At 44.8% G+C, this 18,910-nt stretch overlaps 1 protein-coding gene across 3 annotated transcripts in view; it reads left to right on the plus strand.

Annotated features, from left to right (window-relative positions):
• Window positions 1-18,910, plus strand: part of LOC117749660 (partitioning defective 3 homolog) — a 309,108-nt gene that overhangs the window by 81,051 nt on the left and 209,147 nt on the right. For all 3 annotated transcript variants that reach the window (XM_034560341.1, XM_034560342.1, XM_034560343.1), the window contains exon 3: window positions 16,281-16,455. In XM_034560341.1, the coding sequence (XP_034416232.1) occupies window positions 16,281-16,455 (175 nt within the window). The remainder of the gene's footprint in view (window positions 1-16,280; window positions 16,456-18,910) is intronic.

Consider the following 18,910-nt stretch of genomic DNA (forward strand, 5'->3'; position numbering starts at 1 on the left):
TTGGGAGTAGTTTGAAAGCAGGGGGGAGAGCAGGTTGAATACATATAAAGATTTTACTGACAAATCCAACCTGGTAGTGGTTGCATTGCTCTTACCACTCGCTGTGTTTATTCACTGCAATGAAAAAGTCATTGAGGCTTTGATTTGGCCCTGACTCTGCTATTATGATCTTGTTGACATTCATTCCTCAGATGATACTGGAGTCTCACACTGTTAGTGGTTAGCTCTGAATAAATGCATATTAAGTAATGGACTGCCCAAATGGATCAGTGTGCAGTCAGTTAGGCCATGCATAAAGCAATCAATTATTCGATCAATAGCTCTCATTAGTCCATCATATAGTTAAGCTGTATGTATGGGTCCTTGGCTGGAATGAATAATTTACAGCCCACAGAGGGAAGTGGGAAGGCTGGCCCAGTTCAGGGTTGTCACAAGTCTGATGTTTCCTTCTACTTGGAAGAAATGAGAATACAGACATTTATCATGGGGTTCTGACACAAATGTATGTTTTAAATAAAGGTTCATGCCCTGTACACGTAGATATTATTTACTATTGAAATGTTATTGTAATCACTGACGTCTATTGCACGTATCTGCGCTGAAAGCAAGCTCCTTGCAACTGAGGTGGGTTGTGAAGGGATTTTGCCGTAGTGGCCACAGCACGGGGTATTGCAACTTCCGCATTCATCATGTGATGCATGCTGAACCAACAAATATTTTTTCCTTTCAGAATCATTGGAAAAAAAGGGAATACATTTTTTTTATTTAACCTCTCTATTATCCTAATCATTACCCAAACATTTGTAGAACGGTATATTTGATGTATTTTTTGCCATCTTAACCAGGAGCAGTCTTTGGATGGAGAAAGACTCTTATACTCTATGAAACCAAAAAGGTGGAAACTTGAGGAATCCTGTGCAGACTTTTTGGCTTATTAGTGCCCAGTGAGCAACTTTCATAAGAATGAATGGGCCGACATCTTCATATGCAGTATCCAGTTCTCCAGTCTCAGAGGTTATCCTTTTGGGGGAGTTCATCCTAATGAAATGGGTCTAGGGATAGAGGGCGATGCCCCTTTCAAATTTAGGATTTGTGTGATTTTGTTTTATATGATAAACATTTTAAACTTCACTTGAGAACTCCCTGAGGACTGCCGTGGCCGGTAACAGACATGGCATTTTTTAGGTAGCAGAACATAATCATACTCACCATTCGGTGGCACTTATGCTTGACACATTGCGTGGAAAAGGTGTAAATGCATTTTGCTTTGGAATGGGATGCTTTTGAGGTAAAAAAAAAAAAAAAAAAACACTTTTGTGGCACATGAACAAATACACCTTTTCTTCAAAGCCCTCCACAAAGAGTCGTGCTGCGCGGCCTACTGTAGTATTTCCAGGACACATTTTCAGATCTTGGTCGGCGGTCGTGATTCAGACCAGCGGCGGCTTGTCTGTGTTTTGTGCTAATGAGTACAGTGACGTGCGCCTAACACAACCCCGTTGAAGGGGGCAAAGTCGACCAAAACCGCTGGCGCCAGTCCCACATAGCGATAATCTGGATTGGGCGGAGCCATTGGAGATCAGAGTACAATGCCGCCTTTGCCGGTTTTCCCATGGGACTCTTAAAGTGAAGGAAAAACACATCACAAAACAACATGTAGGACCCTCTTACCACCAGTCTTTATTCATTTCAGTGTAACTTTGTCCATCTAATTTGCAAAACCTAAAGATTTTACCAAGTTTGTGTCCTGGAATTCATCTCTATTTGCCTTACACCCTCCATTTGCACTCACAATTATCAGCAACCACTGTCTACCATGCCAATCATTAGGCTAACCAACAGTAGTCTCAATTCCCAGCCCAGTGTCTTAAATCCCCTTCCTGCCATAAGTGGCCATGTTTCCTTCCTCTAATTGCGTCCAGCCGTTTGGAATCAGACCTGAATGGTTGTTTAGGTGTTAATTGGTTTGAAGGACTGCTAACAGGAGACAAACAGGAGAAAGGTGAATTAGGACGGTGCATGTGGCCCATAAATAGCACAGTGTGGCCTGGGTGCTGTCATGCCTTGTTTAGAGGTGTTCTGGCTTATGTTTGTCCATTAGGCAGCCCTCGAGAAAAGACATACGCATGCACACACTTATCCTGTGTCACACACACACATGCTTTTGTGTTTTGCCTTTTAACTCCGATATAAAAGTCACTGCCCTTAGTCCCTACTCTAAAATATTCATTCTTTACATGAACAAAGCATTTTAACTGTAACCTGAACTGAGCCCTAATAAGCCCGTCTATTTTTTACATTGATAGCTTGTACAGATTTACAGTTAGTTGCTTATCAGCTTTTCCAAGGACGTTTGCACTCCTCACCCACACACAGCTCTCACTCTAAGTGAAGGAAAACATCTTCCTTGTGCCATCGGGGTCTTCACTCACCCATGGTCGTCATAGTCACCCCCCTCCCTAGGCACACAATTAATTCATGAAGTCTTCTATAAAACATGAGTGAGGGGTGGAAACATGGTCACACAGCTCATGGAAGAATGCATTTGGCCACCTCTGCTTGAATCGTCCGTCTCTTACTGTGAAAGAAAGGTCTGCTCTTGCGTACCACATGGACCCTTTAGACACGGTCAAGGGAATAATGCAGTTTGAATAGTCCACTTTGGATGACTGTGAGCTGACTGTCACATTATGGCGATGTTGTAGGATGTCTGTGAGAACGTAGTCTTATGGAAAAAACGTCTAGGCAGTGATTGCCATTCGATCTTCCAAATAGCATATTATCCTATACTCAAAGTTTTGGTCCTGTGCATGGTCTGCAGCTGAAGCTCTCTGACAAAGACCTCAGTGTCAAAACATTACTGAAACCTATTTCAGTGCCTCCTCACTCACTTCTCCAACATGCCTCAATCTAAGTAAATGTTATTTGAAGTGCTCTTGTCAAGGAGCAGAAGTAAAACACTGGCCTTGTCAGTGTTTGGTTAACAGCTTTCCTTTTAATGGTGTCTCAAAGATTTATTTCCCAAAACTCATGTTCTCTGTTGCTTCAGCAAAGTATGGACAGGTTTTGTCAGGAATCTCTTTGCTTTCAAGTTTCACTGTGTGTCAGAGGCTGCAGGTTTCCTGCTGAGAAATCTGCTGATTCTATTCCTTGAAAGCTGCAGCTTACACGTCTTCTGAAGGAAGATTATGCTCCTGGGAGGCTTTTTGTTGCACCTCTAGACACTGCTGCCTCACCCGCCCGCCAAGACCTTTTTTCTTTACGCAGATCAGCTGTCCACCTGCTAAAGAGCTGATATTTTGGCTCCTGACATGTGCCCCACTTTCCAAAGGAGCCTTTGAGGACGACTGAGGGGATTTGCAGCTGTGTACAGCAGAGGGGAAGCTGGATCTCCAGCTGCCTTTGGCATGGCGGTGGTACAGAGCAGGCTAGTGTAGTTCTGGCCAGAAACACTCGGAGTGTGAATCTCTCTTTCTGTGACAAGTTCTTTCTATGTGTCTTTTGTTTCATTGCTTTTCTTGAGTTACTTGCCTGCAGTGCTTAATTCCCACAAGGGGTGTCCAGAAGTAGATCGGAATCTGACTCGCTGTCAAGCTAAAATCATTTTTGTTCTTGTGCTTTTAATAGATAGCTTACAGTAGAGAAATGACAGGGGAGAAAGAGAGAGAAGGGGAATGACCCTTGACCAGAAAAAGAGATGTTGGGATGATAAGTGAACGGTGATGTGCGAAGAAGAATGAGTGAAGACAGAAATACATGTTGTGTGAAGTGGAAACAGCAAAGCATGCGGGGAAAGAAAGCAAAAAGAAAAGAGAGCAAGAGATTGGACGGACATGAGTAGAGAATATGCATGTGGATTTTCAGGTTGTGGGCTGGAGAGAGGAGCAGAGCCTCTCCTCTCCACCTCTGACTGCAGCTGACAGACAGCTTGATCCAGCGGCTGATTTACATTCATGCCACGTGGTCTTGTGAAGTGCAGGTCTTTATTTTACTTCTCCATCCAGCTCTCTTTATCTCCCTCTTCATCTCACACCTGAAATCTCTTTGATGTTTTGTACATCCCTCTGGGCTTTGGGGCGAGCGTGAACACTTTTTTTTTCTTCTTTCTTCCGCATGCAGCGATTCCTGTCAAAGTTATGTATTGTGTAGCACAATGAATTTGGCCTGCGGGCTGCTGTATTCTCTCAAACTCGAAAGATCTGGGTAAAGTCTCTTAATCACGTTGCCTTTTAATCTTTGTCGTTGACTGACAATACAGCATTGCACCAATCAATTATGATGGATGTGTGTTGCCAAAAATATGAGAACACATCTGAAAAGTGGATGTTGACAGGCATGAACCCGGGTCACAACAGGCCTCTGAGCACTGACACGTACAAGTTACACCAGCGCTGCAGAGTCGCACACTGTAGACTCAGGGAGTCTACAGTGTGCATAGACATAGACGTCCGTGTGTCTGGAGACGGGTAGCGCACCGCTTTAACTAGCAGAGAAGAGCGGAGGCAGCAGTGAACAGACGCTCTGGTTATAGCCTACAGTCTGGACCTGTCATCAACATTTCCAATTACGCGTTGATCAGAACGTGGAGATGAATCGCCGACAGCTAACTATTGACTCGCCAAGACCCTAACCTCGTCCCGTGCACCCTTTAACCCAGCCTCCCCTCGGACACACCGTCTTTGGCAAATACTGTATCTCATGCTCAACCCCTGAATGTTGAGAAATTCAAGGTGTCAGTGTGACAAGATAATCCCTCTCTCTTTTATGCACTTTTTAATATTGCGTGCGCTCCGTCAGGTTGCGGGCTTTGTGATCATTCCCCCCCCCCCCCCCCCCCCCCCTCTGGTTTTCAACCTCCATACCAGCTCAGCCCAGATCAGTGCTCGGTTTAGCCCAGCACAGCTTCTCAAGGTTGGGCCAAGGACAAACCGCATAAAGGCATCTCTTGCCATCTGTTGTATTTGGAACATGACCCATGTCTGACCATGCAGCCAGGTACAGAGGAAGACTAGATTTTGACCTAGATGGTGAAAGAGAAAGTTACTCCTCTTTTCATGAATGCAAAAGCTGTGTTGTTTTCTGGTATTGTCAGCAGTGTTGCCACTTGTTTTCACAGCTGCTGGTCCCAGTAAGGGTGAGAAACACTGAGGCTGTTATTTGTTTTCACTGAGGTCAGCTTGTGCACCGATGGACGCTTGAGAAACTAGCCCAACTCCCCCAAAACCTTAAGATCAGTAATAATAGCCCGTATCCTCAACCAATTAGTCTTCCTCCGCATAGCTGACAGTCACTGAGTTTTCCTTTCTAACATAAATATTGTTCCTCCCTCAGTAGGAGCCCCAGCCATGGGAACCCTCTGCCCTCAACGTAACGTCACCCTCTCTTCCCAAGGTCGTCCGGCCAAACTAACCAGTCCCCCCGGTTAACTGGGCGCGGACTAGCCCACGAGGCCGTGACATCTTCATCTATCACAGCCTCGATAAGGGGTATCTTTAATTACACCCTCCTCTCCCGCGGATCTGTATCTCTTTTCTCTCTTCCTCCTAACAGACTCTCGTCCGTCCGTCCACTCTTAAAGATCCCTCTCAGGGAAGGCATGTCACTGTCCCAACGCTCGGGACTCAGTAAGTCGATCCAACAGGAAATCAATAGCATGGCCTAATGCTGAATAATTGAGGTTACGGGAGTTCAGCAGCAGTCCCCAGACATACACCCCCACGTCGTCCTGTAACCTCCCATTATTGCTCGCAGGGTGGGGCTCCCTGCTCACGTCCTTTCTCTCACACCGAGTGTGCAGATACATTTGTTTGAGTTACCAACCAATTATACACAAAAGCACTCCTTCATTTCATTGCTCTTAGAGCTTATTTGTAGCTATCCAGTCATAGAGTTCTTTAGCAAGAGGGCTAAACAGACAAACACAGATCAACACAGACCTCTGGCCTGCCTTGATAGGTTTGTGTGACATCTCTTGAGAGAGATACGGTGGATGTGGAAAGAACTGCACTTTGAGAGAAATCTAAACAGCCACATGTGTAAAAACAGTTTTATATTTAATGTACCTTAACGTCTACTACCTTTGTTCTACTGCCAGAGCATGTGGAAGTGGTGGGATAACAGCAGAGTACAATTACTTGCATTGGCAGTCCTTGGAGTGTGACGTGCACTAGAGGGCACAAGCCGCCTTGCTAAGACAGCAGCCTCCAGTTGGAAAGAACAGAAAGGGTGAGCTTGATATCGGTGTTATAGGAGACAGAGCAAAGAGGAGCAGTAATGTTTCACCTTTGCGATGAAGGGCTAACAAATTGATACTCTATGGGATGTTTTATTCAAGGGTGTGTGTGAAGCTGGAGCGAACGGTTTGGGGATTTCTGAGATGGCTGCACTGTCAATGTGTCTTGCACAGTGCACCAGTGCACGCACCAGATACATTGAGATTTGAGTTGATTTTAGTCTTAGCTGTCGATGTTTGCCTGGCGGTGTTGATGTAACAGACAAAAGCTGTCAGTGTTCATTTCTGACAAACAGAGTGCTGACCTTTTTGAGTATAGTCACCTCTGACACACAGATAGACAAAAAAGGCCAACTGTGGGAACTCTCACCAGTCCTCACGGCAGCTACGGTAGGTTGACTGACTTTGTCCAGGATGCAACACCATAACACACACACACACACACACACACACACACACACACTCCACAGCCAGAACCCTAGTGCCACAGAGGTGCTGAGCTTCGTGAAGTGATGCGCTTGGCTTCATCCCACAGCAGCCGTGGAAACAGCATGGAGGGGAGGAAGCAGCAGAAAAAAACACTCAATATCTCAGTAGCCTGTGTCCTTAAATCTGAAGCATCCTTGCTCTGTTTTCTCTCTGCCGTGACACACTGCACTAAGTAGAACCCCTAACACCTCAAACGTATTTTTAAAAGTGACATTAACACCGACTTCTCTCTGAAGAGTTATGTGAGACGCATCCTCACACACTTCACACAGACACACACACGCAAGTAATGGTGTTGTGTCCGTCAGGATGTCTTGTTTGAGCACACTGCCGTAATTGCTGTCCTCTAGTCCAACAAGCTGGTAGTACTCTTCTCTCTCACAAAGCAAGTTTGTGTTCCCTTACGTGCGCAAAGCTATTTCTTTCTGGTTTATTTGTGCGTTTCGATGTATTGGTGTGAGTGTGTCACTTCTCCCATTGTGTACACCCCCCAGTACACACACATGGATAAGCATCCTCTCTCCCTGCTTCTCTTCCCTCCCCTTCGTTTTCCTTCCCTCAAGGCTAAGGCCACTCAGGCCTGCAGATGGCAGATAATGACAGTGCTGTCCCCACCGGCTAGTGTGTGTGTGTGTGTGTGTGCGTGCGTGTGTGTGTGTGTGTGTGTGTGTGTGTGTGTGTGTCCGTTGTGGGTGTTGGCTGGGTCACTGGTTTGCTCACTGGCTGGCTGGCTGAGCACTTCATTGGCTGACGATGTTACTAACTGGTTACCCGGCTGATTGACTTTGTAATTTGTAATTTGTTGACCAGCTCATTTGCTGGCTGGCTGGCTGGCTGGCTGGCTGGCTGATGTACTCACTGGCTAATAAGCAGTCTTGCTGAGCACCTGACAAGCTGATTGACAAGCTGACTGGCTTAGTGGCCCAACACACTGGCAGCTGCTCAGCTAAAAGACAGGTAGTGATGTGGTAACCAGACTGTGTGTGTGTGTGTGTGTGTGTGTGTGTGTGTGTGTGTGTGTGTGTGTGTGTGTGTGTGTGTGCGTGTGTGATGTAAGGGCCTCAGGTGTTCAAGGACCCTTTCCCCTCAGCCTGTGCCTGCTTGCATTTAACAGTCTTAACGAGAAGTAGGTATTAGGCTCCACTGGTACATTGTCCAGCTGCCTCCTGTGGCTCTATGAAAGTGCATGTTCTTTTCTTTTGCTTCATTTTTGAAGAACAGCAACATACTTTCATCCAGGGATTTTCATTATTGCCATAAAACTTCTCATGAAAGTAACAACTATAAATAACTTCCTGTTCTTGTAATTTTATCTTTTCAAAGCGGAATCGGAAAAACAAAACGTAACTTTTGGATTTTCTTTTTCTTTTTTAAAACCAGAACGGAAAACATGAACAAATGATACAACTCTATTTACAAGTTGAGTAGTTCTCAACTGATGATTAAACTAATCTTCATGTTTAAAATCAGCGGACTGCCCCTTTAACACAGCAGCTAATCCAGTATTAATGATTTCAGCCCAAACAAAACAATAAGTACATCTTAATGCATCCCCTGTCTTAATTTAATCGCTACCGGGGCTGCATGATATGAGGAACATGTGAAATATGCAATATAAACTAAATATAAATCTTTGGTAGATGTGGGATTAAGTTTTCATGTGTTTATCCTACTTGTTGACAAGGAAAGTAAAAACCAATGCCTTGCTTGTTGACACTATAATGCTTTCTTAAATGTCACCATTGAATCAGAGGCACAGCATGGCGCAGCGTGAAATTACAAATACATTCACCAGGTGTTTTGAAGTCCATTTTACAGGTTGAAAGTGCTCCTCTTTGCAATTAAAAAATGATGTGCACACATAGAGCCTCTGTTGTTGGTCCATGTCCGCGGGCTATCAGGCAGCTCACCCCGGGGCCACCCAGGGGGAGACCGACACCCTTTTCGGCAACAATATAAGCACCTCTATTGTTAAAAGTTTAAAAACACTAATCCACACTTTAGAATACCAACAGGGATGTACCTTGGCTTTCTTCGACACTTTTGGTGTTTGCAGCTCTCGGTGCTATCCTCTGAGAATGTGTCTAGATCCTTCCACCAACACCATGATACAGAGAACATTACAGTAATTAGTACCAGCATGCATAAGAAGACAATCTTAAAGCAGAAATTATTCTGGTTAATGATTGGGTCTGGCCTCGTTAAAGGTATGAAATACCTGATTTCCATCTGCCTTGTCTACAGAGGATGTATGGCCTTGTCAAGGATACGGCCCTCCCTCTCTGTCTGCCCCTCTCCACTCTCTGCTCCTCATTCCCTCCATCTCTTTCCACAAGGGAGCCTGACATGTTTGAAGCTTTCCCTTTTTTCTTTGGCCCTCTCTCTCTCTCTCTCTCTCTCTGTGTGTGCCGAGGTCCCTGGATGTGGAGATTTTAATTACTCTCTCCTGGCTTTGTGCATAACCAATGAAAGATTGAAGGGCATTTCCCTCTGAAAGGCACTGTTAGAATATGGGTTTTTCTAATGCCGTCGCTTTGGGAGAGGAATACTAATACACAAACGGTGACTTTCTGTGCTTTCCGCGAGTGTGTACGGACCGGTGGGTGCGCTCACGTTCTCGTATCTATTGGTGTGTATTTGCGAGCGCGGCCCCCAGACAGACCGACTGTCTGGCTGTTGTTTTGCATGTGAATCAGGGCAGCGGCAGCAGGGCATTATTAGATGGGCTGGATGAAGACTGGGGGAGCAGGTAGCTTCATCGCATTGATTCGATTTCTGTAAGACCAACTTGAGGGTGCAACACCTCAAGGTGAACTCCCCCCCCCCCCCCAACAACTCTGTTTAGACAGCAAAATGAAGATAGGGTGGCATGAAAATCAATAGAGGACATAGTAGTCTGCTTTTCTGTGCATTCACTCAACCTTTAAGCACGGTGTCCTTCAATGCAACAACAAAAAAAAACGAAGAATATGTTGGTGCACGTTGTGGCTCAAAGTACAATTGAAAGTAGACGAAATGAAATGAATACATTCCTGTGTATCCACCTATAATTGAATATGATAATTATTATGATTGCGTTTAAAAATGTAGACGTGTTGATGGAACAAGATGAGTTCAGCATTATTTCATGTGTCTGCGTGGTGTTAATTAGTGTCAGGTGATTGATGGAAATTTAGCCCATAAGATGCTCATCATGTTTCTGGCTTTCTTATGGACACCCACCCTAATTGCTTTCATGAATATGTCATCATCCCCCCCCACCCCGCCACACTGCTCCCTCCTCTCCCCCTCTCACTCTCGCTCTTAAGTAGCAGACAGTGGAGGTCTTTTGTGTGCCTTTAAAAAAGGAAAGTGTTTATTTATTTCCCTGGGCTGAATAGGCTTGCATTGTACCCATGACCACGGGTTATACGGTATTAATATACACGGCCGAGCGAGACGCGGGCGTAGTAGGAATTTTCTCTTCTGTCAGCACTGCGTAGGTAGCGCTCACACGGTGCGCCCTAATATGTGTGAATTCATTTCCCCAACACCGGAGGAAGACTTCAAAGGCAGGGACCAGAACCAGGCCGAGTGGATTTGAAAGGGATGAGTCTCTAATCTTTTTCAACTTTGCTTGCTCTGTATTTTTTCTCATTGCCTCTTCACTCATTCTTTCACTCAACACCCTTCTCGTCTTCTTCTTCTTCTTCTTCTTCTTCTTCTTCTTCTTCTTCTTCTTCTTCTTCTTATTTTTCTTCTTCTTCTCCTCTAAGCAGTGAATCCACCTTGCGAGCTGCTTGGCTTTTAAAAAGTGAAAGAAATGATGAGTTACTGTTTTAGCAAGAGCAGCAGCCTAAACCAATCTCAGGACCAAACCCCTCCCCCTCCTCCACTCTGCCTTCCCCTCCGCCCTCCTCTGCTGCCCTCGCACAGCATCGCTGCTCTAAACGGGCGGATGTCTTCCATGTGTCGTAGCGTCTTTACGCATTACATTTGTCATCATTTCAGGTCTCGCCTGAGCGAGGCTTCAGGGCGCTCTTCCCCTCACATCCACCTCGTGTGACAGCACCTGAAATATGCATATGTTTCCGAGGCGCTGCAGGGTGCCATTCGAGGGTTATTTGGAATGCTGGCGATGGCAGGCCAGAGTGCTGGAGAACTATTCTTTGCATATTTGATGGTCCTAATGAGCAGGAAAAATACAGGACTAAGCACTTTGTTGTCTTGCTCGACTCTCGCCGTGTGAGCGGAATAATGGACGAGAGGAACGGATGAAATATTGAAAACTGGGATGAGACTGCGAGGAGGAAGGTTTCTCCACCGCGATGTTGCCGAAGGTCATGAACAAGTTACAAGTAAAGGTCACGCTCTCTGAGAGGGCTGTGTACTGAGTGGATCTGTTTGCATACCAATAGATGATCAAAGTTCTCACTCTTTGATGGATGCTCAAAGGGTCCATGACTGATCGATGTGGCATGGTGCAGGGGACGAATGCGTGGATGGATAGATGGGCGATTTGTGGATGAGGAATAGCGGCCCATGGCTATTACTCAACAAGTTCAGAGTTCTTGGAGTTTCTGGAGGAGGAGCTCTCACAGTTTCCACCTCTACTGTTCCTGTAATAACTGTGTGCCCCTGGTGCCCTTGCAATAAAATGATTATAAATGATGGGAAGCAAAAGGGTAACCTGGACTTCGTGTTTGTGTTTTCTAGCTGAGGCAGTATACGTGTGAAAGCTACCTCGGGCAGCTGAGACCTCAACACAACGTATTCATTATGCCAATTAATACACCGACTAAAGAGTCAATCCCTCCATCTTTTATCTCAAAACGAATGTAAGAGACATTTCCACAGAGCCTTGCTCAATCTTCTCACACGCAAATTGAAGAGAAGGCTACAGCAAGAGTAAACTCATTTTAGTAAAATCAGCTAATCCGTCAATTATTAATGTCATAATCACTGCTTATTAGTAAAACACTGAGTTTTGCGCCTCTGGATAGGAAAGGAAATGTGTGACGGACAAATGAATACATATGAGTCTTGCCTCCAAGGGGTGGCTCTTTGTGCCGCTCTAAATATTCACAGCAGGACGTATCCTGGCACGGTTTTGGATGTGCTTTTTAATTGAAGGTGTGGATTGAGCAGACATGTTTCCCGCGTGGATGACTCGTGTCAGCCGTCCCTTCCACTCGGCTGTGAATAGCTGTCTTGGCAGTTATGGATTAGCGACGGAGCATCGCGGGACAGGTATTACATGTCTCTGGTGGCGCTGCCAGCGCTGCCCTGTGACTACTAATGGCCTCTGTTGTCTCGTGTGTACGCCTGGGACGGCTGTTTTGTAGGGGTGCCAAACCTAATGCCCAGGCTTCCGGGCAGATCAGAGGTTCTGGACGGGGGGGATTTGGAGAAGAGGGAAAAGAGATGGAGCGAGGTTGTCAAAACAGCTCTTCATCCCCTCCTCAGCTGCTCAGCTGATCTCTTCGTCTTCTACACCACCCTCGCTGTCAAAAGCCGGAAGGAGATCAAAGGAGGCCAACATGAAAGGCATCCCTGAGATTCCGATTTTTTTTTCTTCTTCCGTGCCCTGTCTCCGTTACAGATATGGATATGCTGAATCCCAAATACCGTCCTTGCCTCGGCTGCACAGAATGCCCGGCCTCTTCTGACTCTCTCTCTCTCTCACTTTTTCCCTTTTGCTTCTTGTCCTCTCCTCCGCCTCGCCTCACCCCTTCATCATCCTGCCTCTCCATCCTTTGCTCTTGCCACTCTCCAGCAGCCCTCAGGCTTCCAGGTAGATAGCAGTTGATTGGCAGCTGCTGTGACAGACAGTGGAACCGGCTGAGAGTGGATGAGTGTCAGCCTTGCTCCAGGGGCTTAAGGCAGCAGCAATGTTGTAGCTTCCTGCTGGAGAGAGAGAGAGAGAGAGAGACCCATGAAATGAGACTCAGTTGGTTCTTCCCTTTTCCTCGCTTCTCTCAACTGAAGCAGGTAGGAGCTAAATAGGTTTTCAAATTGCTCCAGAGTTTATCCTGAGACTGGAAAGTGGAACATTTTCAACTGTCATGTGCTCTCCTTCTCTCATTCCTCTTTTTCTACCTTTTGGTTTTGATATAATTGTGTTTTATCGTCGGTTGTAGCATCTTGTTATTCTCTTTAAAATGATCTTTCGCTCCCCTCTTCTCCATCCGCTCTGACTCCTCAGCTGTCACGCCACTTGACAATTAGGCATGCCGTTCCCATTCATTTTTTTCATCGCTAAAAACTTTTTCCCCTCCTTTTGAAAAACTTCTAAATACAACTCGCCGCAGCCGCACAGCAGCCACAGGGGGGAAAAGAAAGGGGAGAGTAACAAAAAAAAATGTAAACATGAAATCGACTCAGTTCAAAAGTGTCTGTGACCAATTGCCAGACGGAGGGGAGAGCGTTTGTGTAATGGTTTCAACTTGAGCTCTGGCCCGTCACCAGCAACAATTGCGTCAGTATTCCCTGCGGCCAAGAGTGCCCCATCATCCCCTGCACAGACGGAGACAGATGGAGAGAGGCGAGGAACAGAGGAGGCCTCGAGGAGCACCAATGGCAGCCCATCCTCCAAAGATACACTTGTGTATTGATCATTAGTGTGTGAGGAGGTTTACTTTCTTTCCCTCTTCCAGCACCGTTTTTATGTTTTGGTCACAGTCACAAACAACTAGCTCCAAGCAGTGCTGGCACCTCTGGGAATGGACATTTCAGAATGCCACAACTGGACCCGGTAGATAAGGACACACTTGTTTGAATTCCAACAACTTTTTCAATTTTGGTTGATAAATTATGCTCATGGTTGACTGATACTAATATGATATGCATCAGTGCTAAATACATAGCTGTGTCTACTGCACATATACTGTATCTCTGATATGAGTTCAATAACGTTTCCAGAACTCAACCGCACCACACTATGTCATTGAAAACTTTCATTGGGGATTAATTGAACCTCCATGTCATGTAAACTTCAGGTGACCAGATCAACAACAGACGGAGCAAAGAAGCAGAAAAAGCAAAAAGATCGTGCCACCGCCCGGAAGAGAGAACTCAGCTTCCTGCACAGTGGGAACTTTTCATGTCTCGCTGAGTTTAGGGGACGAGCGAGCACTTTCAAGAACCCATAAATATTGAATGCGGGATGAATGCAGACCCATTTGATTATGAAATGGAGGGTGTGTGGATGAGTTTAGCCGTACATGTCAGATACCCACAGAGTGCTCTGGAGTGTCTGGTGAAAGGATGCAAGGCAGAACGAAGTGGACCTAATTAGAGGGATTTGGAATGCATTTAAAAATGAATCACGCTTCGCCGCGACACCAACAACAGTTTTTACCACTTCTCTAAATGGGCAGCTGGCAGGCAAGCAGGGCTTGTCAGGTTGTGAAAAAACCCAAAAAACTCCCAGCGACATATGAATGGGAGGCCTGATTACTTTGTCACTAATGATTCATTGGCTCGGGCATGCACTTGGGCACTGTAAATGCCTCTGGGGACGACCCTTCACTCCAGTCTGAGTCCTTTCATCGTTATCACAAACATTTTCAGCCAAAGCACCATGTCATCCTTCAAACACCAACAAAATCCCCCGCCTCCTGAGATCATTTTGAACATCTTGTAAAGAAACAAGATATCAAAGTGTAAGATGTGAAAATACGGCAGGTTTCCCGGCTTAGACACAAAGCAATGAGTCCTTCCATGCCTTTACAGACGGGGATTTACACATTTACCATTAAGCAAACCATCAGCAAATTACCTCCTCTGAGTGCCTGATTTCTAATATTAAGGCCTTCTTATTTTGTAGCACCGGATCTCTTTCCTCTCTGATTGCGTTTCTGGTGCACTGAGCTAATTTGCGACAAAACCCTCACGACCTGAGGAATGTAATTTCAAGATCGGATTGAAACGTGATTAGAGTGAAATGGGCAAAGCCTTCGGTGACGAAGCACGCCTCCGAGACGGCATCGAGATGCGAGGAAGCATCTTAAGGAAAAGAAATGCAGTCCGCTTTAATTGTGCAAAGCCAGCGTGAGAGATGTCGCCGTGAGTTACGGCGGCAGTAAACCACATGGGCATACTCACAGAAAGGCATAAATCCAGACACAGATACACAAACAACATACACACTTAAGCATCATCCTCTGCATGGGAATTAAATCAAAAAAGAAGAGCAGGGGCTTCTAAACTTGTTTATATGCAGATTTCCCTGCGTATGGGGGATGACAAACAGCAAATACACAAGAAAAAACTTGTGCTATTTTTACCTTCAGACAGATGTGATGCGCGATACATGAAAGTGGTTTGCTCCCAATAGCGACTCATGCTCGCTTTGTTGGTTGCTCGCCCCACATCCGTGGCCTTCCATCCCATGTAGCACAAAGACATGAAAGGGAACTCCGTCTGTAATATGCATACGTTGGTTCTGGAAAGCATGGAGTGTGTCAGGCTGCCGCTCTATGATTGCTCTGTCTGGATGGAGTAAGAAGGTAAATCCTCTTGTGAGACGTTAGGGAAGAGGTTGTGGTGGCAATAAAAATCACTTGGCCTCCGCACCGGCGACAGCTGTGACTGGAGGCATTTATGTTTATGTTTGGACTGTTTAGGGGTCAAGGGTCAAGGTCACTGTCACCTCACGCCTGACCCACTCTTGTGAATGCGATATCTCGGGAACACCTTGAGCGAAATTCTTCAAATTTGGCACGAATGTCCACTTGCACTCAAGGTTGAACTGATTAGGATTTAGAGGTCAAAGGTCACTGTGACCTCACAAAAAACGTCTTTGGCCCTCGTTCAAGAATGCATGTGCTAATTAAGACAATTTCACACAAATGTCTAATGGGATAAAATGATGTAGTGACATTTTGGACAGACTTGGATGTAAACTGCAACTTAAACTTAAAGTGAGACCATGGTTGGTGGAGGCAAGGTGGTAATCCTAGGCGCGCTCTCTCTCTCTCTCTCTCTCTCTCTCTCTCTCTCTTGACATGAGTCAAGAATAAGCTTTGACTTATGTCAGTCAGCGTTGGCCGATCTAATTTTCCTCATCCCAGTGAAAGAGGAAACAGAGTCTTGTGTTTCTCTCGCACCATAATCCAGGCTGCGCTCTCTCCCTCGCTCTCTTGTTAAGTGGGTGAGTTGGCTGCAGTGATGAGCCGTGAGTGTCAGACTCTGATAATCACGGGGTGCTGTAGGGAGTTCTCCCTATCTGGCCTGGGAAACATGGCAACGTATCACCTTTGTGAGAATGGAGCATCTGCTCACTGTGGGAGCCAAACCTGGCAACCCGGAACACTCTCGCTACATGACTGCAGATGTTGCAAGATTACACTGTAGAGAGAGAGAGAGAGAGAGAGAGAGAGAGAGAGAGAGAGAGAGAGAGAGCTGCTGCAAGACTTGATTGAATGATTTGGGCTGATGCAGAATACCTGTGCATGCACATGTGCACCCCTTCATGTATGGACACATACCTGACATATACACCTGTATGTACTGCTTATGCAGACACCTGTGACCTCCTAAAACCCACACTAACACACAAACCCCCCTCTCTCTCCAGCTGGTAGCAGTATATGAAGAGCAGGATCCTCACAATGGAGGTGACGGTACCAGTGCCAGCTCCACCGGTACGCAGAGTCCGGATCCCTTCGCCAGTGACATGAGTTCAGCACCGACCTTTCAGCCCTGCCAGGCACCCAGTGAGATCGAGGTCAACCTGTTCTCACTGCGATCCAGTGAGTCCAATTCAAATATTCAATATATTACATCGACACTAACTTTTCAGTACTGTGTTAAAACAAAGCCATCATTACATGTTGTATTATATTGGTAAGTTAATGGTACACACCACCTAATTATCCATGATATACTGATTTCAATAACTTGGCTTTTCATTCACAACAAAAAACACAACAACCTTACTTACAACTTACTTCATTATATTAGGGAGCTTGAAGTGCATTTCCTACCATCTAAAAATAGCAACTGACATTGTTAAGATGTAAGTATAATATATAAAAGCAGAGAGGCCCGTGTTGGGCATTTTTTAAAGAATGAGCTGGAAATCTGTGCCACCACCAGGAATTCAAAATATAAAGCTTAAAAGGATATGGACATGAAAGCTGACACCTGAAAGCTAAAAATTACTACAGAAAGAGGCACATACTCAGCAATTTCTTCAAGTCAACAGTATGAAAATCCGTGAAGCTGCATCACGGCATTAAGTTTGACCAGGCTTAGATAAAGTTAAGTTATTGTTTTGAATCTCCCAGGCTTTGACATTCAGAGATAAAATACACAAAGAGGTTATCAATACCATCCATCCATCCATCCATCCATTTTCAATACCGCTTATCCTCATTAGGGTCGCGGGGGCGCTGGAGCCTATCCCAGCTGAACCAAAATGCAAAGTAAACGTCTGTTGTACAAGAAATGGCCCAGTGTCTGTTTGGCTCGGTGCTTCAGGTGTATTGTCGAGTGTCGAGTGTCTGTCAAGACTGCGCAGTGTGTCCAGGGAATGGCGGCGTAAGACGTAAGTGGAAATCGAGACAACTGAAGGAATTGAGAGCCAGTTGGAAAATCAGTTTTGCATGAGCGAGAGCACACATGCACACGGTACACACTCGCACACGGTACACACAGCCAGAAAATGGCACAGCAGTGTAGCTCATGTCCACATATTCACCCCCCATGAAGTGGAACCGGTGAGCTGATGCAGAGCTGTCTAGAACTTCAAAAGACATCTAAAAGATTCAAACCAGAGCTCACACATGCACATGAATGAACAGTAGACTTAACTCCCCCAGCCCTGACATAAGCTTCTCTCAACCTGCCTGTTAGACTGTGGAGATTTATGGAAATCTATCCAGAGAATGGAAAGTAAACCCGTTGCAGAGGCCGTTCTTGTTTGAAGCCACGGCGTTGTGGGTGGGCCTAACCTAAATGACTAACTGACCATTTGTTTCTTGACTTTATTTTGATTCATTATTATGGATACATTTCTGTTTTTTGTGTAATTGTTTTAATGAGGCTTTCGCCCAGCGTTCTATGTTGGCTAAAGTAACACGTCAGTTTCCAGCTGTGCAGAATGTATGCATCAATACAGATGTATTGATGTATTGAGAGCTGAACAGAGAGAATGGAGAGCATAGACTGTTTCTGCTGAGAAAAGCTCATGACTTGACAGCACACTGTAATGAGCTTTGTTCAAATTTTAAAAAGTTCACACAGCAGTTGTTCTCTCTCTTTCTCCCTTTATTTACAGTAAATTTACTTTAAACAAATAATCCAGCCAGATCATCCAAACAAGATGGTTTCCCTGAAATCGAATGACATGCCAGTGTCCTAAGTGCATGGATATATAGTTCCATACGAATAAATACATATTATAGATTCTGTTTCATTTCTAGCAATGGATTTTCAAAAGATTGTGTCGCTTATAAATTTCAAAGAAAGTAGCCCTCTATACGAGGGGAAATGTGTTTATTCTTTTACATTCAGGCTGCTAGAAAATCAAGTAAATACATTGACACTGACTGATTTATATCCATGCTGAACGTTTAACCTGTTTATATGATCAATTTAGAGATTTTCCAAAGTATGATTTAACTTTTTCTTTTAGTCTGGTGTTAAAAAAGTAAACACACATTACATTAAATGGTAATATCGAATCACAACACTTATACACAAGTATAATCGCAATACTTAAAAGTATCCATATCCCAGTATCATGATGGTATCAAATTAGATAATAAGCTTATTGCCACAATGTTTGTTCTTGCTGCTTATTTTGCTAAATATTGCTTAATATAACTTTTCCTCATGAATATGAACCTACAGCTACACACTTGCATTGCCTTTTCATTGTGGGTTCAACATCTCATAATGTGTAGCTTAAAGCTTAAATAAAAAGAACAATCACTGCTAAATGTATTGGCATGTATTATACCCATGTGCATGCATCATTTAGCTATAGAAGAATGTACCAGCTATTTTACAGTTGTTCCATAATATATGGCGACATGAACGGAGCAAGCAAGTCGTCATGTGTGTTGATGGATTCAGGCAAATAACATGTTGACCTTCATTGAGTTTATGCAATCGACGAATGAGTTCATAAAGTAATGATAATATAAGTTAAATAATATTAGTTTGTTTGTTTGATCTTTAGCTCATATTGGGCCCACAATG

This window comes from Cyclopterus lumpus, chromosome 20, assembly GCF_009769545.1.
Source record: "Cyclopterus lumpus isolate fCycLum1 chromosome 20, fCycLum1.pri, whole genome shotgun sequence".
In the NCBI taxonomy this organism is placed as follows: domain Eukaryota; kingdom Metazoa; phylum Chordata; class Actinopteri; order Perciformes; family Cyclopteridae; genus Cyclopterus; species Cyclopterus lumpus.